The 22,274-nt window shown below is 48.3% G+C and overlaps 10 protein-coding genes across 10 annotated transcripts; 3 read left to right on the top strand and 7 right to left on the bottom strand.

Moving 5' to 3' along the window:
• Positions 1-3,262: 3,262 nt before the first annotated feature.
• FSUBG_5038 (C-8 sterol isomerase) lies at positions 3,263-4,021 on the bottom strand (the record flags this gene model as incomplete). The annotated part of the gene is made up of 2 exons (XM_036683092.1): positions 3,263-3,600; positions 3,652-4,021. The coding sequence occupies 2 exons, from the start codon at positions 4,019-4,021 to the stop codon at positions 3,263-3,265; spliced, it is 708 nt and encodes a 235-aa protein (XP_036539517.1).
• A 553-nt stretch (positions 4,022-4,574) lies between these two features.
• Positions 4,575-6,594, bottom strand: FSUBG_5037 (Dictyostelium kinase; the record flags this gene model as incomplete). Its single annotated transcript, XM_036683091.1, has 2 exons — positions 4,575-6,043; positions 6,090-6,594. The coding sequence occupies 2 exons, from the start codon at positions 6,592-6,594 to the stop codon at positions 4,575-4,577; spliced, it is 1,974 nt and encodes a 657-aa protein (XP_036539516.1).
• A 953-nt stretch (positions 6,595-7,547) lies between these two features.
• On the top strand, positions 7,548-8,364 carry FSUBG_5036 (nuclear pore complex component; the record flags this gene model as incomplete). Its single annotated transcript, XM_036683090.1, has 2 exons — positions 7,548-7,762; positions 7,818-8,364. 2 exons carry the CDS (start codon positions 7,548-7,550, stop codon positions 8,362-8,364), a joined length of 762 nt encoding a protein of 253 aa, XP_036539515.1.
• Positions 8,365-8,891: 527 nt separating this feature from the next.
• FSUBG_5035 (alcohol dehydrogenase 5) lies at positions 8,892-9,492 on the bottom strand (the record flags this gene model as incomplete). The annotated part of the gene is made up of 3 exons (XM_036683089.1): positions 8,892-9,229; positions 9,292-9,313; positions 9,370-9,492. 3 exons carry the CDS (start codon positions 9,490-9,492, stop codon positions 8,892-8,894), a joined length of 483 nt encoding a protein of 160 aa, XP_036539514.1.
• Positions 9,493-10,279: 787 nt separating this feature from the next.
• Positions 10,280-11,442, bottom strand: FSUBG_5034 (bifunctional 4-hydroxyphenylacetate degradation enzyme; the record flags this gene model as incomplete). Its single annotated transcript, XM_036683088.1, has 6 exons — positions 10,280-10,508; positions 10,560-10,656; positions 10,708-10,964; positions 11,020-11,078; positions 11,130-11,368; positions 11,421-11,442. The coding sequence occupies 6 exons, from the start codon at positions 11,440-11,442 to the stop codon at positions 10,280-10,282; spliced, it is 903 nt and encodes a 300-aa protein (XP_036539513.1).
• A 1,408-nt stretch (positions 11,443-12,850) lies between these two features.
• On the top strand, positions 12,851-14,066 carry FSUBG_5033 (DUF410 domain protein; the record flags this gene model as incomplete). The annotated part of the gene is made up of 3 exons (XM_036683087.1): positions 12,851-12,920; positions 12,980-13,352; positions 13,418-14,066. The coding sequence occupies 3 exons, from the start codon at positions 12,851-12,853 to the stop codon at positions 14,064-14,066; spliced, it is 1,092 nt and encodes a 363-aa protein (XP_036539512.1).
• A 92-nt stretch (positions 14,067-14,158) lies between these two features.
• On the bottom strand, positions 14,159-14,726 carry FSUBG_5032 (UPF0220 domain protein; the record flags this gene model as incomplete). Its single annotated transcript, XM_036683086.1, has 3 exons — positions 14,159-14,256; positions 14,308-14,382; positions 14,432-14,726. The coding sequence occupies 3 exons, from the start codon at positions 14,724-14,726 to the stop codon at positions 14,159-14,161; spliced, it is 468 nt and encodes a 155-aa protein (XP_036539511.1).
• A 724-nt stretch (positions 14,727-15,450) lies between these two features.
• On the bottom strand, positions 15,451-16,145 carry FSUBG_5031 (VPS68-like protein; the record flags this gene model as incomplete). The annotated part of the gene is made up of 3 exons (XM_036683085.1): positions 15,451-15,514; positions 15,566-15,924; positions 16,053-16,145. 3 exons carry the CDS (start codon positions 16,143-16,145, stop codon positions 15,451-15,453), a joined length of 516 nt encoding a protein of 171 aa, XP_036539510.1.
• A 1,987-nt stretch (positions 16,146-18,132) lies between these two features.
• FSUBG_5030 (CSI2) lies at positions 18,133-19,347 on the top strand (the record flags this gene model as incomplete). Its single annotated transcript, XM_036683084.1, has 1 exon — positions 18,133-19,347. The coding sequence occupies one exon, from the start codon at positions 18,133-18,135 to the stop codon at positions 19,345-19,347; it is 1,215 nt and encodes a 404-aa protein (XP_036539509.1).
• Positions 19,348-20,488: 1,141 nt separating this feature from the next.
• Positions 20,489-21,349, bottom strand: FSUBG_5029 (TFIID and SAGA subunit TAF61; the record flags this gene model as incomplete). Its single annotated transcript, XM_036683082.1, has 1 exon — positions 20,489-21,349. One exon carries the CDS (start codon positions 21,347-21,349, stop codon positions 20,489-20,491), a length of 861 nt encoding a protein of 286 aa, XP_036539508.1.
• Positions 21,350-22,274: the final 925 nt, after the last annotated feature.

Below are 22,274 nucleotides of genomic sequence, written 5' to 3'. Positions count from 1 at the left end.
CGTCGTATGTGTGCGAATCTTTGGGACAGAATGAGACAAGATAGAGATCGATACAGCAGCAATCTACCATATAATAGCAAGAGGATTCCGTTACGGGGAGAGACGTTTTATATATTTTGGAGTGTCGGACAACGCTGCCATAATGGACCTTGTACACCGGATAGCACCGAGTACGATCGGCATCGAATAAGAAGCCAGAGGGAGGCAATTGGACAAAGCCAAGACGCCAGATTTGACGAAAAAACGCGAGATATGCATCTTGAAAGTCAGGAGGACGTATCAACTGCAAGGATGCAGTGAAAGAAGAAGGTCGTAATTGCTACCTACTATAAAAGGCTTGATACCAGGAGCCTCACGACAAGGGTGGATTCCTTCTCATCCTGCCAAGATATCTCATGCAGTTTGATAGTCGAGACAGGATTCTACGGTCATCAAGGAAGTCATGTGCATACTGTTGGTTGGGCATCTTATACCACTGTATGTACAATCTTGACGGTCCATGTTAGGATGATGTTGAACTTTTGCAGTATACTAGTCTCACATCTACTTGGCAAAGACAAAAAAGTTCTTAGTAACGTCTGTTAGCTTGCCAATGTTGGCCAATGTTCGGGAAATTTATTTCTGCATCTGGGCGATATGGTCTGTGTGAGACTTGAGGACGCCATCCAAGGATGGACATAGGCTAGTATTCTGAAGTTCTACAGTCGCGATATTGCATCAATGAAACCACAAAGAGCTGTGCGACCTTCATCTCTGGTCGTGAGAGTCTTTTTGATAAGGACCAGAGTATCGAGGTATTGATGCCTTCGACTTGGCAAACCGTATAGTCCTTATCTGTGGGATCCAAGTTAGGATATGACTCCGGCAATGCGACACAAAGGTTACGGAGCTAAACTCAGTATGTATCTGAAGTAGTCAAAACGTTCCTGATTAGCCAGTCTGCAGCCATCCCGTGATAACGAGGATGCCAAGACAGACACTTGAGGGTGCTGGGTGCTGGTGGTTGTTGCTGGATCTTGGCATAAGAAGATCCATGGAACGTTAAGAACTTTTGTTAGTCTGGGCATGATAAATGGAGAATAGATAAGTAGGGATGGCATTGGATTCCCGTGTTGCAGTCGGTTTAAGGTTGTCTGGTCGGCCATGATAAGGGTTCGTACCAATGGGATACGAAAATTACTCCAGGGCACAGTACTGAGCTGTGACTTACATAGTATAACCAAATGATTTACTACCTAGTCGGTAGTTTTTTTTGGCTTCATGCTACTAGGTGGTGACAGGATTTTCCTCGGAGGCTCGAAGGACCACTGTACCCCCAGCCAGTACCGTTGGATCAAGAGATCCCTTGATGTATTCAATGCCATTTTCTTGTCTGTCACCAAGAACATCTGCCGCATTATCCACCAGACCACCACACGAGACCACCTCCAGCTTCTCTGTTCTGTAGACTGCCACCTTCCTTTTCCCGCCTAATCGCCCCGCACTACAATAATCCTTGAATGCAGCTTAATTTAAGCTTCTTTCAACGAGCAATGATCCGCAGCAATTCGATTGGACAGGATCAGTATACTCATCCATATAGAACTCTCTGATTGCCAAGTCGCCACTTCTGACAACATGTTCAATGGGACAGCCCAGAGTAGAACGTTATTTAGCAAATGTAATTTGCTTAATATGGCAGTTGTGATAAAGAAAACATGGTCAAGCGGATATCATCGGATAATTGATGTATCAACAGCCTGATTTGTTATAACACAACAGCGGTTGGTTCTGGCAGCTTCGTCGCAGTTACAGTACAGTACTCCCGAATTATGGTAAATATCATGAACCCCAAACATGCGCATAATGCCAGGTTCGGTAGTCAGAAGTAGATGTACTAGATGTGACATCTCTTTGGTATAGTCCCCGGTATGCCCCTTGAAGAATGATCCCGCGAAATCAGCGGTTTCAAGCTTCCAGCACAAGGTGACTGCCTACCGTTTCTCGAGCTGTTTGTGTCCAAAGAGGTCTGATCTACCCAATACTTCATGCTTCGAAGAATATCACCACTTCTCCAGGGATCTTACGTTTTTGCCATTATACATCAACATGTCGTTTTGCATCAACGACATGATCTCTTTGTCGAAGTCTAGCTGTAAGCTGTTTTCTATTCCTCCTCTTTTTCGGTAGTAACCGACAAGTATGACGTTTGATATAGTCGTAATTCCATCGCAGAATTCAGGCTCGGGGACCAACAGCAAGTCTTGCAATAACACAATTCGCCTTACCGAACAGCGAGCCTCGGACTCACGGAGTCACGGAGTCAACCACAAGGCTATTTGTCCGCGATATTTCCATATCAAGACAAGGTGAGATATAGCATAAAGTGTATATCTATGTATTGGTATAGAGCCAACATGTTGTAGCATTACTGACAATAAGTGAAGTGATTACTTCTTGCCTTGGAGTTCTGTTGGCGCAAACTGATTTGCCTGAGGATGACACTATGAACTTGATGAGGATATCCATCGACTAACTCTTTGACGACCCGGGAAACGACTTCATATGATGAACAACGAAGAAGAGATAACACATCCGAACAATAATACAACAACGGATAATGGCCCACCAGACTACGTCAATTTGTTGGCAAGCCCTCAATGATCATGCCGCAGTTCACAGCGAGATCCCAACTGACAAAAAAGTCGACACTGTACTCCAAACGGGTATCTTCTTTTGATAATGCCAAATAGTAGGCGAGCCTAAGCGACACAGCCGACAATCTTATTTTACCCATAGCTATGGTCCCAGATCCACCAACTTATTCAACGACTTGAAACTCTGAATATCACAAAGGTCTTCTTCCCAACGTTCTCTAGGCTGTGAAAGGGATTTTCGGAAGGCCAGGCCTCAGCCAGTCGATCTTCTCAACGTACCGTTCATCAATGAAAGCTTCTGTTTCTGGGGTATGTATAATCGTATATTGATGTTAGTATCTGAGATGATCCAGAACGAACTGTGAGTTTTGCACACGTTATACAAACCACTTGCACAGCAGTCGATCGCATAATCGAGAATGATATTCGAAACGATTTTAGGATCCTAGCATGAATCCATTCTAACTGGTATCTTTCCGAGTAGAAAAGTCTAATGATACAGCCGCGATAAAAGCCCCTTTTGAATATCCAAGTCTATTGCATTTATTTTAAGCTCCCGAATTGGCAAACACACAATTGCCTTTGATCTGAAGGCCACTCCATTTTCACAAGACCCAAGCATTTCTTTACAGCTTGCCCTTGAGCAAGTTGTTGATCATCTCGCGACCAGTGATGCGAGTGGTGTCCCAGAGAGTAGGGAAGTCGAGAGTGCTGGAAAGGCCGTCGGCAAAGCCAAAGAAGAGCATGGGAGGGATCCAGCCTCGAGCGTACTCGAGCGCAAAGCATCCCTCGGGCATCTTGTACTGCTTGACATCGCCGCGGCGAAGGTGGTGGATGCTGCCGGCGGGGTACACCTCGGCCTTGTACTCGCCAGGCACGTAAGCCAGCTGAGTTCCAGAAAGGATGTGGAAGTAGTCGTCGGCGGTGTGGCGACCAGTGTGGCCCTCGGTACCGATGGCAGTGCCTTTTGACATAATGTTAGCGATTGATATGCAATTGCAGCAGACGAACATACCAAAGATGATGAGGTACTCGGTCACACTGGCGTGGATGATGTACATGGCACCCATAGCACCACCAGCGTTGTTAAAGACCCATTCCTCCTGGAGGTTGATGTGCTCGGGAACCTTCTCGTTAAGCTCCGTAACGATGTACTGCACAACCGATCGGGTGTCCTCTCCGTGTTTCGCGATGGCTCGCTTAGAAAGATCGTCGAGGTGATCGAGGTCGAAGATGTAGAACTGGTTAAGGTTCTGCTCGACAAAGTAGACGACAGTGCTTAGGAGAGCTGTGAGGAGACCGAGAACCAGGAGGAGCTTGTTGAGGCCGCTGCCCTGCGACGCGGCGGTCGCAGAGGACTTTGACTTTGACTTGTTCTTTGCCATTGTGTTGACCGACCAAGGTGAACAAGTAGAAGGGAACAAGTCGTCGCAAATCAATCGCGTGAAGAAGGGGGCTATTAGTTCACAGTTTCTGTTGAGCCCCGGAAATTAACTTAATAAGCCGTTCTGAGCTGGACCCTGGAGCCGCCCGGCCCCGGGATTAGCCCATCAGCATCTTGACCGTTCCGCATCACGTTTCCGACCGCAATTTTCTAACCATGTGAAATTTGTCTGCGCTCATAGGTTCGTTTTCGTATTTGTATTCGCGATTATAAATATCTCCAGCCTCGTCAAATATGTATTAATCTATTGGCTATCTTTGCAAAACATCAAAGAGAATAGCATTGCTTTTCCCCATTGTTCCTCATCGCAACCTCTGTGTATGCGTGGTTCTTTCAACGCCGTACAATTACACCTTAAAACTGGGGGAGAAATAGCAAAGAAAACCAACTCCAATCCCAATCCCAATCCCGCCGCGATAGCTTCTGTAAATCGCTAAACATTCCTTCATGCCTTCCAAGTAGAGTTACACATGCCGTCTTCTTCTGGTTGGTTTCTAATCCACGTCTGAATCTCCCATGACCTCTGTTCTATCGGCATCATCTACGTCTTCGTCGTCGTGAAGAACTGTCTGATCTTCAATCTCGGCATCATCCATTGTAACGTCTCCCATGGTAATGTCGCCAGCCGTCATGTCTCCCACTGTGACATCTCCAAGTGTAACATCACCGTTAGCATCACCGTTCTGCTTATCCAGTTCGTCATCCAGATCAAGATCTGCATCATCCTCTTCCGGCTTCTTTGGTCTGGGTCGCTTGACTGGGGCAATGACACCAAGTTCTGATGATCGTGGTCCCCAACGAGCTAGACGTCTAGTCGCTCGTCTCAACGCCCCGGCGTAGGCACTAACTTCTTCGCCAAAGTCATCCTTCTCCTTCGTAAGAAGACAAAGTCCACCCACGCCCTTCTCTCTGAATGGCCCTGGAGTCTTATCTCCATATGTTAGGTTCCGAGGAGTTGATGTTTCATCATCGCTATCTTCGAAGGGATCTTCTTGGACCTGTAGTCTTTGATAGGCTCTGAAAACGGCGCCATCTTGTCGCCTGAGTTTTCGGCTCTTATGGTGTTGGCGTCGAAGACCACGGTCAAGAATGTACTCAACCCTTTGGCTCCTGTTTCGCTCAACGGCGAGTTGATGGGCTGTTGGTGGGCGGGGCTTTCTTGCAACAACACCCTCGTTGACAGTATGTGCCGGAGATGAGCCCTCGAAGATCTGATACTTGAGGGGTGCGCCTCTGCGATTCGAGGTAAGACCGCGACCAAGCCCTCTAGGAGGAGGTGTTGACCGTGTGCTATCCATGTCAGACTCGTGTTTCGAGGGCCTGATGCGGGGGAGGATGGCTGGACCCTCATCGGCGAAAGTCGGTCGCATTTTGCTTCTCTTGGTATCCCTTTCATTGAGGAGAGCTTGGTCCATTTCAAGAATCTTGGCCCTCATCTTCTGTTTGGAGCGTCCAAACTCAATCTCTTCTTCAGTGTCTACGTTCTCTTTTGCTTTCTCTTCTGGGGTCATCTCCACGAGCTCAGGCACACCCTGGTTTGCAACATCTAGCCCGTAGTCGACCCCAGGCCCGAAAGGATTCTCCTCGCAGCCTTCTTCCGTAAAATCAGATTCGAGATAGAACCACATAAGCCAGAGGAATGCATTCGCTCTCGACTTGCTCGTGTATTCGGTCCTCATGATCAAGTCATGAAGTTCGCGGTGGCGAGGAAAGTGAAGTTCGGCGATCTTCTGAGCAGTGTTACACATGACAAATATAAGATTGACAGGATTTGTGCGAGGAGTGTCCAACTGCTTAATTTTGTCGAGAGAGTTAGGTTCCTCTCGATCTTCTGCACCACCTTTTAGAATAGACTTAAGACGAGGTGCATCCTGAAGTTGCTTGTAGGCATGAGGATCCTGGCGAGCTTGAAGTGATGGGATAGCATGGTATGTACGGAGCTGGGCTCTCATCTCAGGAAAGACTGGAAATGTTAGCTGTAGTTTCAAGGGTGAAAAGATTGATCTTACAGTTCAGAGTGGTATTCATTCGGCCCATGTTGACAAGAAGACACACCATAGCCATTCCTTTTGCGGCTTCTCTATCACTTAGCAGTTTATCGCGAAGTACCTTGCTAGTCTTTGAGCTGCGGGACATTGTATCGATATACAGGTCGGCAAAGCATTGGCGCTGGAGTCGTTTGGGCTCATATGAATTGGTAAAAACACACTGTTCATTATCGAACACGGCCTTGAGGAAGTCATATTGGATGTCTTCTCTCCAGAGAGGCTCGCCATCTTCCTTCTTTAGATGGCGTATTTTGCCAATCGTCGGTTGATTTGCGGCGTCCTTATTTTGTGATGATTTCGTTTTACCTCGCGACGATTTTTCTTGAGGGTCGGGAGTGGCATTGGCCATCTGAGTATCGTCGTCCTCGGTCATGGCTCGTGAGACAAAGGACTTGGCTTCGGGCTGGCCGGGTGAGCTGGGAGGATCAACCTCAGACGTCGCGGCAAGAGACGCAGGTGACGCCATTGTAGGTGGTTGTGGTTTTTAACAAAAACGAGGGTATTCGCAAGGGGTCGCGAGAAATAGAGGTCCAAGTTCAAATCGTCTGGATTGATCAACGGCGCATCGCGAAAGGACAATTCGGCTGCACTATCAATGTTTGGCAGGGAGATGGAGGCGGGGATTGATTGATTGATGATGACTGTGCTGACAACCAGATTGCGCGCAGATTGTTTGCGGGTTGCGTATGCGACGGCGATGATAGTATCAGTGTTGGTGTTTTAGAATAAAATAGAACGAGTCAAGGTTCTAGAGTCTGTTGATACTGTAGGTTGGAAAGAAATGGAGATGGGAATGGAAGTGAGAAGCGAAGTTGCCAGTTCCTCTCCTCAGCCTTGTCCTTGTCTTGCGTTAGTTTGCCTGGGGCAGCAGAGACGCCCACGAGCCGGGAAGTTGCTGAGCGCGTCACGGTACATTACCACAGCCTAGGAGCCCGTCGTACCTGATTCACGACTAGGGACTCCGTACTTTAGTTAGGTCAGGCAGGGAGGTGTTTGGTGGAGCAAGGAGGCTGAAAGGGTTGTGGCTTGAAGTAATTTTGTGGCGTTGTTTCCTGTACTGTAAGCGTGGTCCGTGCTGGTCGCGCTGCAACGACCCGAGCTAACAAGCTGTAGCAGCGGCCTAGGCATTGTGTTTTCTAGCAGGGGATTGTACTCCCTCATCTCTTTACATCAACAAATCTCATAACAAAGGGAGCAACCAAGCTCACCACGGCTTCGGCCTTGACGATATACATACTAACCAACAGGGATATTGCCGACGGAAAAGACGATTTTTTAACAGTTTCAAGAAATCGCAGAGAACTGGCCAATCTTGCAGAGCGTTCAAGAGACTGGAGGACCTTCAACAAACAACAGAACCAAATTCAAAAGCACCATTGTCGGCACCAGTCCACGTCTTTTAAACTCCAGACACCCGACATGGCCACTCCCGTCAAAACGACTACCATTGGCGGTCCTCCAGTGACCGACAGCCCAGGTACATGGCGGCACCCTCGACTCAACGAGATCGCAAGGCGTCGTAATGCGACGACCTTCTCCGAGAAGAATGTGCACCAGATCGCCTATAACGTCCTTGCGCTACTAGCACTCTGGTCATTGCAGCTCTTAGCCAAGCTTTACATCGGCTCTGAAGTGTGAGTTATCGCGAAGGTCTTTTGCGACCGACCAGTCGTTAACTCCAGTCTTTAGTGTTCCTAGCTCTTTTAGGTTATACTTGAGCTGGGCATGGTTCGTCCTTAACCTCATACCATTTTTCAACATTGGTATCGCGTGTCTGCCCTTGATTCGACCGAAAGACGATCTCTCCGATATCCCTCTGACACCTGCTCAGCGCAAGCTGCTGGGCCTGGACCCTTCCTCGGCCGCCCCAACCCCCGACGCGAAGTTCAGCACACCTCCTCGATACTCTCGCACACCTTCCATAGGTGGCTCGGTTGGCAGCCGAGGAAGCTATGGCAGTTCGCCTCTTTCTGGGCGAGGAAGTCCTCTTGTCCAGGGAGCGGCTGGTTCACCGTTGGGCAGCCCTCTTTTCCAGAAGAGCATCAACAGTTTCGGCAATGGAAGAAGGTCTTCTTTTGGATCAACGAGCCCATTTGCAGCTAGCTCTTCCTCCAACCTCTTCTCAGATCCTACCTCTCCCGGTTCCGCTGGAGGCAAGCGAACAAGTGTCGGGTTGAACAGCAAGTGGTTATACGAGAAGGGACGACGACCGTCAGGCAATGCCTGGAACTTGTGATCCGGGGCTAAATAATGAAGGTAGACATTTTGGACAAGCATGTTTGTGATACAGGAAGGGTTCAAGCTATGTAAGCTTTGCTATTCGGCCGGGAGATACTTTGTCCAATGGACATGGAATTTGGCCTATTAGAAACCCCATGTTGATATTCTTGTGAAGAGTTCGCAGCGGGAGTCAGAAACCTCCTCAATACAAAACTAATGATTCAGATGCACTACCTGGCTGGCGATTCAAGAAGATCGCTGTTGAGATACCAAACTGAATATTCGATAAGCTCGAAATTGCACGATTGTCTCATGCCAACATGCGTGGAGGCAGATATTCTTGACAACAGAGCATTTCTTATGCTTCTGCAGCCGCATTCAACGCGCAGAGGAATTGACAAACATCCCATGCCAAATGTGTTCAGTGCATTCCAATTTTGACAACAGGGCGGCCCATGAAAGCGTGAGCTTCTGACTTGGCCGTGGTATCTTCTGCCTCGTCCATCGTGAGCAAAGTCAAATGACTTCGTATTCCATGCTGAACTACAAATTCATCATGTCTCTAGTCTCATCCATGCTACCGTGGACTGTTCCCTTGACGAAAATCTCTCTCAACATGAGATTCAGGGGTTCGAATTTGAGACCATGCTTAGGAAAGCCAGCAACATCTAATAATCCACTTGGTTGTAAGCGTTGAGTAACCCAGTCATTAGCAGCATCGTCGCTGGTGCATACAATAGTTGCTTTGAGACAAGTTCCGTCGGTAAAGTCGAAGATCTTCTGAATAGTTTCTCTGTCATCAAGCTTGAGTACGAGATCCGGTTGGAGGTGAGCGGGAACTCCAGAAGCGAGCTTCAAACCAACCTCATGGCTGTCTATGGCTATCAACATATAGCCTTGAGCCTTTGCAAATTAAGTCCCAAAATCCCCAGGCCACCTATACCGATGATGCCGATGCTCTCGCCCTTTGTTATATCTTATAACACAGGTAATAGAACACTTTCAACTCTGGGAAACACACCCGGGCACACATTAACGGGGCCGCCGGCTCAAAACCTATGGTGTCAGGCAAGGAAACCACAGCACCATGCCAGGAAGCCATGTATTCTGTAAAGGCCCTATCACGACGAATGATGTCACACATAGTCCTATCATCACAGAAACGTGAATCGAGCGATCCAAGACTCTGAATAGCCCGTTTGCGTCCGTTACAACCCTAGCAAGGATCCATAAAGTTTGTAGCTCTCACACGATCCCCTATATGTCATATCCCAGGTACATCAGAGCCAAGAGCAGCTATTGTTTCGGCTGGTTCATAAGATTCGATGAAAGATAATGGTACCTGGGTTATGCCATGATGAACCATGAGATTGGTGTGACAGAAGCCAGCTGCTGCTACATGGATGAGAACCTCATCGGGCTTTGGCTTTGGGACTGGGACTTCGTGGAGAAGGGTGAAGTTCTTATGAAGTTGAATACGTCAATGAGTGCAAAAAGCACAAGATCTAAGTAGACAATTTTACCCCAACCAGTCTTAATGCCTTCATTGTCTGAGGTACATTAACATGAGCTGTCATTTTTATATTATTCTTGATGAAAGGTAATGGATAACAATGGTTGCAGGAGAATAGTCGTGGTGTTCGAACCGCCAGACGAATTCTCCAGGTTAGGCGTAACCATGATATGACGGACAAATGAGAGTAGCTTACAAAAGGAGACAGAATCGGAACGGCGCAAATACATAAGATAGTAACTTACTTGATTCTCGCGCTGATATGTCTTGGCTCATCTTGATCAAGCCAGTCACCAATCTTCGTTATTTTGACTATTTCAATAATTCCTACGACGCATTGAACTTATATTGAGATTTCATTCATTGAATCAAGGAGTACCCAGAGCGACCATATGTACAATTATGTGGCCTGTTGCGTTTATAACTTCGTCATGAAGCCACTCTTCTCATCCTCAAAAATGTTGGTGAGTGTTCCAATATGAGGCAGAATCTCAACCGCAAATTCATCGCCGTGTCGGAGCGCATCTTTGGGGGTTCGACCCATTCCGACACCTGCGGGAGTGCCAGTGACAATGACAGTTCCCGGAGGAAGTGTGGTACCTTGAGACAGCCAGCTGATAATCTTAGGGACAGAAAAGATGAGGTCGCTGAGTAAAGTCAGTGGGGAAGTTCGCAGAAATGTGTGCGGTGCTACTTACTCAGTGCCGCTCTCCTGATACACTTTGCCGTTCTTTAACCCTCGCATGTGAAGCTTGGCAGGATCTGTAATAAGAGATTTGAGAACCAGTGTTGGGCCTATACAGGGAAATTGTTAGCTAAATCAACCATAACTTCAAATGAACTTACCTAGTGGGCAAGCCCCATCAAAGCTCTTTGAGAAGGACCATTGAGATTGGTTTAGCTGTTGAGTACGGCTGGAAACATCGTTGGCGGCAGTGTATCCAAGAACGTAGTCTAAAGCTTCGGCCTCGCTGACGTTCTTGGCCGTCTTGCCAATTACCACAGCCAATTCTGCCTCGTAATCACCAGACTCGTCCACCTGGCTCAGCTTGGGAATGGTCCCACGAGCTGGCCAAGGATCCACGATCGTTGTCGCTGGCTTCCTATCTACAGGTCAACTCAAAGCCTAATCTTGTGTGACTGATCAGCCAGACTTACATGAAGATGACCGGGATTGCTGGGGGATCAAGTCCACACTCCGCAGCGTGCTTTCTGTACTAATGCGAGTCAGATCCTGCGATTTCCAGAAGCAAGGTAGCTTGACATACATTCAAACCGACACACCGAATAGTACCGATCTCGTTCTGGGCAAGAGGGGACAGGATGCGGTCAATGGTTTCCGTAGTACCAGTCGAGGATCCTGGGGATAGGACTGATGAGCCCGACCAAACATTGACAGCAACCTCTTGACCCTTGCGTAAGGCAGCACCAACGTCAATATCTTTGTCTGCTGGCTGACCAATAAGGATCTTGGAAGGACTAGATCTTGGCACAAAGCGTACGAGACCTATAAGAGTTGTTAGGGTGATACTCCAACGAACTTAAGACGATCTGCTTACGCTGGAGGGCAGATGAGGCCATAATGTCTGTTCCGTAGGGCGTGGTTGGGAAAACACTTAAGATCAGAACAAACAAAGACAGGAACCAAGAGATCGAGACTTTGGGGTCTTTATAAATGGCGGACTTAAGTCTAGCGACATCGAATGAACAAGTATTATTAAGGCCGGCTTCGGCATGTTGATGTCCATGTAACAACGTGCGGGAACTGGGGGTCCCGGCGGGTAGACGCCGGACTGCTATCGGTTCGGGTAGAAGCCCCGGAGGGAACTACTTGGGAACTCAAAATATCCATGACTACGGAGTGCATAAATTGTATATATATCATTGCCCATTGGTATGTTGGCAGATAGTTAGGTAGGCAATTGGCAGTTTATAATGAAACGAAACAGAGGCTTTTAACAAGATATTGAATTTAATAAAGCAAACACTCTGTTTTATCCTCTATATATTTACTAGTCTTAAAAAGCAACTTACCTATATTAAGAAATGGAACATAATAACACAAGTGAGACCTCTAAATCTGATCGAGAGCAGCACTGTTTTAAACACTGCGGCCATGGATTACTTTGTTTAAGGGTCAAAAAGGATGTAAACCCGTAAGATACAGGGTGTAATGCGTGATCCGAGAATCGAACTCGGGACCCTCCCATGGGAGAGGAGGATTTTACCACTAAACTAATCACGCTTCTATTTATTAATAGATATGAGAGTTGGTAGCCTATCTAGGGAATGGATGCTGAGCTGTATCTCGTGTAACGAGAAATTGCCATCTGCCTACCTACTATGTTGGAGAGTTGAGACGGAGCAAACAGGTGATTGCGAGCTTCTTATATCAGTCGAAGCCGATAGGATCCGCCTATGACTTGCGTGAGATCGCTTTGTGGGGCAGAAACGAACCTTACTGCATTGGTTTTAACTCTCTTCCGACCCGACGCTGACTTTGGCTCAACATAATCAACATTATGGATCGAGGATCAAAGTACCGTGTTTTGCATGGAAGTTCGGTTTATAATTTAATCAGTTGCTATACGCAGGATGGATGAGCGACAGCATAACAGTCCAAGCTTTGGCATACCGGTACTGGACGTTGACACGGCACTAAAGAGGGCGAAGGCCAGCTGGGACTTACGCTGTCCACGTCTGGGAAGTTAATACGATGCCAGTAGACGATATATCCTGCAGTGGTGCAGCCTATGGCAATACCTATAAAGCTGGCCCAGAGTAGAGTTTGGATTCCAAGAGCGAGGTTCGTATGTGATTCTCACATCAAGGCAGGGAGAGAAAAGTCAGTCCATAGAGGGGTTCTATCGAGCCTGAGCTATTACGAAAGTGGACCTTTCCTGTGGACCACTGTTTCTGACGGAGCCCGGACAGGCTAACAGGGCAGCTTGAAGCTTCAGGTACGTACTGGCGCCAGATTGAGGTGGTCATGGCCAACTTGAACCCCTCCACCAACAGTCGCCCACCTGAGCTGCAACACCTCGCCTCAATATCGTTAGGTATTCTACGTCACTGCATAGTATATTTCCTTTGGTCACATTGCTACCAACCCGCAAAGCATTCCTCAAGTCACTCACCCTACAAACGCCTACCATGGCCAGCAAGGTTGACCGCATAGTTGCCCGGCTACAGGCTAAGATCGAAGAGGGCGATTATTACGAAGCTCAACAGCAGACCCGTGTCGCGGCATCTCGTTACATCAAGACCTCTAACTGGCCTGCCGCGATCGATATTCTCTCCAATGTATCCCAAGCTTTGCTGCGCGCGGGGCAGGGTGGTAGTGGAGGAGATCTGTGTGCTATGCTGGTTGACGTCTACAAACAGGCAGAACTCAAACCTGATGCTACCGCTAAGGGTAGACTATTAACTTGTCTGCGACTATTCGAGGCTGGCGAGCCTACGAGGAAGAAGTTTATCGGTGAAATCATTGGGTAAGTGCTGCATCTTTGTCTTGACGAGCTATCGCGAACGAGCCTACTGACATTACTGGGGAAAGTTGGTCAGCAAAATTTGGCGAATATCCAGCTGGAGATCCTGAGCTTCACCATGTCGCTGGGTCACTATATGCCGAGGAGCACGATACATACGAGGCCGAGAAACATTTGATATTGGGGACCAAGGACTCGCCCGAGATTCTGACAAAGATGGAATATAATTGGTACAAGGAGAGCGAGCCTCATCAAGCGGCTCTCTTCGCCGGCCGTGCAGTTCTCCCATATCTCCTCGTTGGCAATGTTCGTGCTGCCAATACCTGCTACCGACTCTTCACAAGTTCGCTCTCCAACGACAACCCGAACCTTGGTGTTCAAGACGTATCGAGCTCCGCTGGTGACATCCGCATCTTCCCAAGCCTGCCTCTACTCAACTTTCTTGGCTTTCTCCTTCTTGCTATCCAACGCGGCGCACCCGAACTCTACCGTGCTTTGGTGTCCAAGTATGCCACACAAATCAACGAGGCGGGATCATGGGCCGAGGCGCTTGAGATGGTTGGAGAGATGTACTTCGGCCTCTCCAAGCCTCGACAAAGCAACCCCCTTATGGATATGATGAGCGGTTTCTTTGGCGGTGGTGGCCAACCAGAAAAGCCAAAGCGTAAGCAGGTTACGCAACGGCAAGATGCCCCCGCAGCGGAAGGTCTGGACTAGATAATTTGATCTGTGGGGTTGGATGCTGGTATACCATATTGCCTTGAGAAAAACATAGACAGCAGGCGTTGGAAGGTAAATAAAAGACTGGGCTAACCACGGGGCTGTTCTTCTGGTTCAAACATCCAATTATCTTCAGCAAGGGCTGCCACTTTGGCTCGTAGACTTGCTCTCACAGCTTCAAGAAGTTCTGGTGCGGCGTTAATAAGATGAGAATAACAAAGCCAATACCATGTCGCACCTTCAGGTTGTTCCGTCATAGCATGACGATGCATTTGGTGATGCTTAACTGCTTCTGCCAGACGTTGTCTCTCCTCTACTCGCAATTTAGCATGGGTAGATCTCTAGTCCTCCGTATGTCTTACTCTCACACTCTTGCCTGTGATCTAGGGGCAACTCATCCTCGTCTTCCATCATCGGTGTCGGAGGGTCCCCGAGCTCAATTTCTCCGTGCTTATCGCGAACTACGATCTCAGATGTATCAGATAAAATATCGACGTCTGAATGTAGTGTTTCGGCAGACGTAGAGGTCGATCCAGCGGTAGGTCGCCGGGTCAACTGGCTTTGGAATAGATTACGACGAACGCCTCCTGAAGAGGCGCCGTTGCGAGAGCGGGGAACCCCCGTGCCATTCGTTGTTGTCCGTGTTCGATCTGCCATCGCAAATCTTCAATTTTGATGGTCGTGATATGAAAGAAATGTAACTATCCAAGAAATTGAAGGTGATCAAAAATTGGTAATGTAAAGGCAGATGTTATGTCACCTTCTATTGACTTTCTGTGGGGTGTCCTGGGGTGGTCTTTGTCTACCTAGTCACCTTAGCTGCTTCATGTTAGGCTTACCCCATCCTTCTCTTCTCTTCAGCCTGTCTACTAGCTAGGGCAGTTGCACAAGCACTTGTGCCTACCTACCTCCAATAAGCATGTCAAGAGCTCATTATCACTCGCACGGCTACCTACTGGCAATCAATAAGCTCCTCACTTCAGGTACCTTATATGCTGATATTCACGTAGTCTCATGCTTCTGGACACCCGCTGCCTCCCAACATCAAAAGACGGGATTGCATTCAACGTGTAATAGCCACCGTAACTCCGTCCTTACAAAGGTTAAATCTAAACCATTCTTATTCCAGAAAAAGGTATATACTCGACAAGTACTGATGATAGTCGAGTTGTGTTCAGGTATGTTGTCCCCAGTACCATTTGCCATGTGCTCCTAGATGTGGAACATCAGAAGGGCGACCATGTGCCATTGGTGCAATATGCCGTAAGCTCTGTCTCTTAATCGTACAGCTTGTCTTCATCTCCAAGAATGCAGCCTAGCCCGTCAATACGCCCCAGCATCACCCGAATTCGAAAGTTGTTCTGGTCGCGCTGCGGTATTCCTACAGGGAGAGGTTGTAGGAGTACTCGTCTTCCATGTTCTGGCTGATCCAAAGGACGACGGAGCTGTGCGGAATTAGTGAAAACAATCGATTTCCTGGGACATATTTCTCTTACCTAACTCCAACAAGAGCGTTACTGAGCACATTCTCAATTCCCATACCCAGAGCAGGCATAGCGACGCTGGGCACAATGAACTTGAGAACAAAGACGGTGACACCACCGGCCATTCCACCAGCGAGAGCAGCAAAACCCAAGAACAGGACCACGCGAGCCTTCCATGCTACCCCATTTCCGCTGTAGCTGAAGGAATCGGCGCTTAGGCGTTGCTTTTCGACCGAATTGATGATAAGCATGCCCAAGCTAGAGAAAATAAAGGGCAGCCAGTCAACAAACTTGACATGGATATCGGAGCCGTTGCGTGATGACTTGGACCAAACTGCGGAATCGAGCATGATGTAAAAGGCGATGGAGAACTAAAGTGCAGCAGGTGGTGAGCACCAAAACTATTGGCAAAGTCGCGCATGATGCGCTGAGAGAGCCATGTAACGAAAAAGAAATGCCAAATACTCGGGCAGGGGACAATTTTATAAATTCAACGTACAATAGCTCCGGCGCTGTAGACACCGGCATTTCGGGCCCAAACCGTGTTAAGCCACTCGGGCCGTCGAAACTTCCAAAGACGCTCTTCCTCCATGGCTACAATTTATGGACGTTGCGAAATGGTGGGTTCTTGTAGTGCAGTTGTCTGATGTTGCAGGATCGCTGATCGTTGACGAATGATAATGTTGACGATGCTTGGGACTGGAGGCTGACAATGACGAGGCTCACGCGTGGACGGGACCGGCCTTGCTTTAGCGCCATTTGAGATCACGTGATGCAACTCTGTCTGGAAGTGCGACTTCGTGAAGTGGGTCGTGGTCGTGGAGACATTTCGCGTGGCTGGGTGTCATAAACTGCAAAACACAAGAATCCACTAGCGGAGACGCAAAAGATCCCCGTTGTAGAGAGCCATGTCACATTGATTACCCCGCTGGTCGGTGCGATGCTCGCTCCGCTCGCGCAGGACCCTGAAAACAATGGAGTTGAGTTGAGTTGCGGATAGTGACAAGTACAGTATCACCATAGGGCATGTACCTACTAACACAAGGTCTTGTAAGCTCCAGTTTCGCTTCGTACCTGATAGATATTCAGGGCAAGGGCATACATATGTGTAAGGGATCGAAATATGGTGATGTGGCGCATATGATATTGATCAAGGCAAAACTCTATTCAGATAAACATTGCAGGGAGCAGTATCCTCGCCGTTGAAACAGTTTTCTTTGCATACCGTTTCAACGGTGTCCAACGGTTCGGATACAACATCTCTATCTGCAAGATAATGCATCAAGAAGGGTAGCGACAGGAAGCCACATTAACGATGCCCAACCGTCGCGGACTGGGCATACAACTAGGTAGGTAAGTATTCGTCAAACGTAACAGGGTATTGAAATCAATCGTGCCTGTTACGTTCATGGCTGGACAACAAGAGATGCTGGGTACTATACCTATCATGTATTTGTGAACGTACGCACCATGCTTCATGGAGCAACCATTATTATTAGGTAGACTAGGCTCTCAGGGACAACACCAAGCGCCATCGAGGTTCGTAGGCCAAAATAGCCAGTCAATGGGGATTCCGAGCTGACCACCATACTTGCGTGGCGGAGAGCCGTGTCTGTCAAGTTTCACCAAATGAATCCAGAGTGTTGATAGCCGCTGTACTCCGTACATTCAAAACTAATTGCCGCATTAGCCTCTCTTAATCAAGACCACGGTTTCTCCTGATATTTGCAGTTTGCTAATGTTTTTTTAGACAGACGCTATCGAACATGGGCGAATAAGATCCTCCCAGCAACACCTGGTCTAGACCTATTCGATCTTAAACACCAGATTCACCATTCTCCTTTTTACTGGCCTGCCCTTCGCAAACACCTGGCCCACGCATTGACAGGCAGGCATTAGGAAGGTGCAGCAAGCCCAGTCCCTGCCCGCCTCTGCCTCTGTCGTGCGACCCCGTCTTTTCAGTCCCTTCCCCGTCCCATCGCTTCAACCCGATCTTCACTCTATCATACAATTGCTAACGCGATTTTTGGTAGTGCGTCGCCCACTCGCTTGGTTACGCACACTCACTCGCTCACCTATGCAGCTATTACATTCTTTATTTCTTTCTTAGTTCCTATTGTATTGCTTCGTTCGAGTTGCAGGTGGCCGGCACAGTTAACTTGACTAATTACCCATCTCTCGCTTGCAGTCTTCACTCCGCTCGCCCCCTTGCCAGGACAATAGACGCGGTATATCCCTTCAGACGTCCACATAACTATCGAGCAATAAGTCGCCTCCTGCTTCCAGGTTCTAGAAGAAAAACACGCCTGTTTTTCTACGCGCTATTTCATAACCGGAGCACAAGTCTGCTAAATCAAGTCAACCTCCCCTTTTGGCATTCCTAACCGCCGTCGACATACGCAACTTATCTCACCCGTTCTTGATCGATCGCAAACCAAATTTTCACACAGTCCTTCGGTGGTCCCTAGGGCCTGTCTCACGAGAGATCTTTCTCTAGCAATACTTGATATCGATCTCAAGGACGTATCTTGTTTGGACAACCATTCTTAGAGATAGCCGTTTGAGACGACTAGTTCATCATGAGACCGGTCAACTACCTACCGAGACCCGACCTTTTGGTCTCGGTGTTTGCCTCCGTTTCACTATACGGTGGCCTGGCTATGGCCCAAGATACCAAGGACGACCCAAAGAATAATGACCCATCTGCTGTTCCTGAGGCGGCCGATTCGAAGAATAGCGATGCCAATAAACCCACCAATACAGCCGCTGAGTCTGCCAAAGAGAGCAGTGACGGCAACAAAGCTGAGCCAGCTAGTACTGAGACGAAGGACAACGCGAAACCTGCATCAACGAAAGACGAGCAGCCTTCGAACACGGCGGGAAAAGAAGAGTCCAAGTCTACTGCGAAAGATGATCAGGCCAGTACTGCGACAGGAGAGGGCCCAACCAAAACCAAAGACGTTCAGTCCACGATCACATCCATCGTCTCTTCTGGTACGGAAGAGGCAATGCCTACCTTGACAAGATACAAGCCAATTCCCACTTATCCAGCTGCTTCTGTTCCCCCTACTAACAACGCTCCTTTCATGCGGCACTCGAGTGCCCCTGACGGCACCGTGTTTATTGCAGTTGGTGCTATCCTTGGCGCTCTTGGGCTCGCCATCCTACTTTGGCGTCTTATTGTTGGCATCCTCCTCCATCGGTCTGTTGAGCGAGCAGCCAAGGCCCAACATGACGAGAACGCAAAGACTGGCTTTCCTGCACCCCCTGCACCGTTCTACAAATATACTGATACTGGATCGACAATGTCTCTCTCTGCTGGTCGCGGCGTGCGACGAACCACTCGTGGACCTGTTCTATCATCAACCCCTAGCGCCTCCAATCTGTTCTTCTCCCCGACTGCTGCAGCATCAGGCAATGGGGCTGGCAATCGTGGCTCTGCATTTTTACCATCTGGTTTTTATGCGGCTGGCACGAGCTCTCCCGGTGGCCACCATGAGAATAACATCAGCATGACCAACTTACGCCCTGATTCACGCGGTCACTTTGGCACTCCTTCACGACATACCTTGAATCCAAGCCCTCCAGATTCACCTTCATTCCAAGGCCGAAGGGATATCAGCAATTCGACACTCAATCTCAATCGACCCTCAAGCCAACGTGCCCCTAGTGCGTTCCTCGAAGATCTCCTCGCTGACGATCCTTCGAGTCTTCCGCCTCCACATATACCTGCCTCGACCGCCAGGCGCTCGTCGTATGGCAGTGGCTCTACTGGCGCGCACAACCGAATCTAAATCGGTATCAAGCGACTTCTATCATGGGAAACTTTACATGCGAGCGATAACATGCTTAAGCGTCCTTGTTACCAGAGAAAAATTCGGTGTTATAGGAGGGGGATCACTTTTGAATCATTTTACAACAGCGGCGTCAAGAGAGTGGCATTTTTCTCATCTGGATTTGGCTTGTGGATAATTCGATACTTAGTCATGAGAGGACACAGGTGTCATGATCCTCGGTTAATGTGTACGTGGGTGTTATGAGTAGAACTTTGGGTTATTGTCGACGATGCAATAGTTCAGCCTGGCTGTAGGCAATGGTGTAGCTTTAAGCCTTAAGCCCTGACCACGTCCGCTATCAGACCACCAAAGTACTACTCTATGTCTGGATAATTTGGGGGAGTTAACGGTTTTGATCATACTCCAGAAATATCTTCTGGCTTTCTTCGTACATAGTCCTCTTCAACATGATATATTCATCTCCATCTGTCTTTCTTTGATCAATGACAGCCAATTGTGGGAGACTACCATGGATTTGATAGGTGGCGTACAACAATCGTGGAAGTTACGTTGTCAAAGAGAGACGTTGAACAAGCGCAATGTCACCATTTTACAATACTTGTCTCATCATCGAACAACTACCTATACAGGTTTGCTCCCACGATTGAGCGAAGTTAGACTTGTTGCAATCAAACTCAGTAGTTGACAATGCAACATGACTTTAAGAATGTGATAAACCCCTCCTGTATTTCACAGGGAGAGGTTACAGACAAGGCACGCCAGGACTTTGAACTGGCTGTACTCATATTACGCCGTATGCCGTATGTCAACGATAGGCTGTTCATATGCTCATCATCGTATACTCTATTGCGTTCTTCGCCCTGTACCACATGAAGCCCCATTCCTGACATTGCGCTTTAGCCGACTCCATGCTCCATGGCTGTTGGTCCCACAAGATGTATCGTTCTTCATTATGCATCAATAAGTTATTTCATCCTCGAATCCTGCCCTGCCTGCGCCTTGGCTAACCGAGAGGCCCAGACAATCTAAGCTCGGGAGGTCGTTGTAGCTCTTTCTCCTCAGTTATTATCTTTCAGCTGTTCTTTGTTGCCATGCCCTTCCAGAGACCGTCTTTCCGAATGCTCATCAACAGGTACGCTTAAACCGAATCACGGTTGTCGTACTGGGGTTGCTTCGGCTTTGATTGCTCCTTTTCTTTTCGTTCTTCCTCTTCCTGCTGTCGTTCTAGCTCCTCAATCTCTTTGACAGTCTGTTTGCTTGACTCGACATCCTCTTCCGCCTCTGCCAATAGCAATCTTACTCTCTCGATCCTCGTCATGGCCCCTTCTAGTTTATCGAGACGTCTTCGTTTCTCTTGATCTCGTCGCTCCAGCTCATCCACGCGCTGTTCTAGCTTTGCCCGTGCACGCCTCTCCTCGGCGACCATTTCATTTGCCTGCTCGAAGAGGGCAGCGCTAAGCTCCTCAACCTCCTGGCTTGTAGCTGCAACTTTCCCTTCGGCTTCCTTACGCAAGGATTGCTCTCGATTGAGAGCCTCCAGAAGATCTTCGGCTGATGGGGATGGCGGGGGTTGCAACTGTTGTGGGCGGTGCGATTGGCTGCTTATGGAACGCTGGTTGGAGGGCCGGGAGGGGTTTGTGTCGATATGGGGAAGTTCGTGTGACTTGCGCGGGGAGAGGAAAGACGATAGCCGACTGGTGCCGCTTTGTAGGAATGACATGCGAGGGTTTGTAGGCGTCGCAGGGAGTTGCTTCTGAGTTGGCGACGAGGGTAGCTGGGCGCGCAAGTTGGCAAGTTCATCTTCGTAATCGGCCCAGCGATCGACGGCAGCAGTGGCCTTCTCATTAAGAAGACGGACCTGGTTTTCGAGATCTTCGATACGGGCCTGGGCCTCGAGTAGTTGAACTTGGCTGTGATCGAGAGGTAATGAGTAGCCACAGCCCGGGCAGCACGGCGTAGAATCAGCAGAGAGAGTGGGCGCCGCCATGGTCATGACCATTGTCGTTGACATGACCGGCACATATATGATGTTGTATGTGAGCCGCCGGCGGTTACTGAAGATGCAGGGAGGATGCTAGGAGAGGCTTGTAGATGCGATAAACTATACGGATACAATCACTGAGAATAAGCCAGCGAAGCAATTATGGCCACCAAGGGATACATATAAAAAGTCGTGGGTGTTGTTTCAAGAAGAAAGGTTTCAATGAGTACAGGGATAGTCAGCCCAAGTGTCCCTATTTTTGTCGCTGAACCGAATGCGGGCAGTGGCTTTGGCGCCTTGGACACGCGATAGCTTGAGGGGCGGGGAGGTGCTTGGGCGGCTGAGCAGGCGATTTCAGTGGCGCGTGTCTTGGTGATCAGGGTCCAGTCGTGGCAGGGTATGTATTTTAGACTACGAAACAAATGGCGTTTCTTATATACCCACGCATGTTACAGTAGTTAATCGAGATGCTGGGAGTTGACGTTATTTACGTTTTTTCCATTCATGCACCAAGACCAGGCAGTTGATTTCCCAATCTGTCTTGTTTACCTAGCCTCGGGGGGCAAGAAAACAACGGAGCTTGATATGGGGTGTCAAAATAAACTCAGTAAAAGTCATCCTAAGCTTAGGCTAAAGTTACCTAAATCTTTTTGTCATTCAGGATTGAGGTACTGAGTTTTCTTTCCTCCCCTAGCCTATATAGTCGTTTATTCCACTAATGGAGCATAGACATAAACAGTCAAGTGTTAAAGAACAACGAACAATATTTCATGACTCAATCCCGTATCAGATTGGTGTTGGAATGAATAAACAGGGTCACGTCACGTCACTATATCTGATAATGTTACATCCCATGCAATAACTCTGGGAATACGCTTCTCAGGTGGTATGAGCTTTAAATCATGTTGGTAAGTTGATTCTGGGGCAGACCCAACTCATTATC

The sequence above is a fragment of the Fusarium subglutinans genome (genome assembly GCF_013396075.1).
Source record: "Fusarium subglutinans strain NRRL 66333 chromosome Unknown NRRL66333_c0000045, whole genome shotgun sequence".
Taxonomy (NCBI): domain Eukaryota; kingdom Fungi; phylum Ascomycota; class Sordariomycetes; order Hypocreales; family Nectriaceae; genus Fusarium; species Fusarium subglutinans.
The sequence above is the reverse complement of the archived record's forward strand: the minus strand, read 5'-3'. Positions and strand labels throughout refer to the sequence as shown.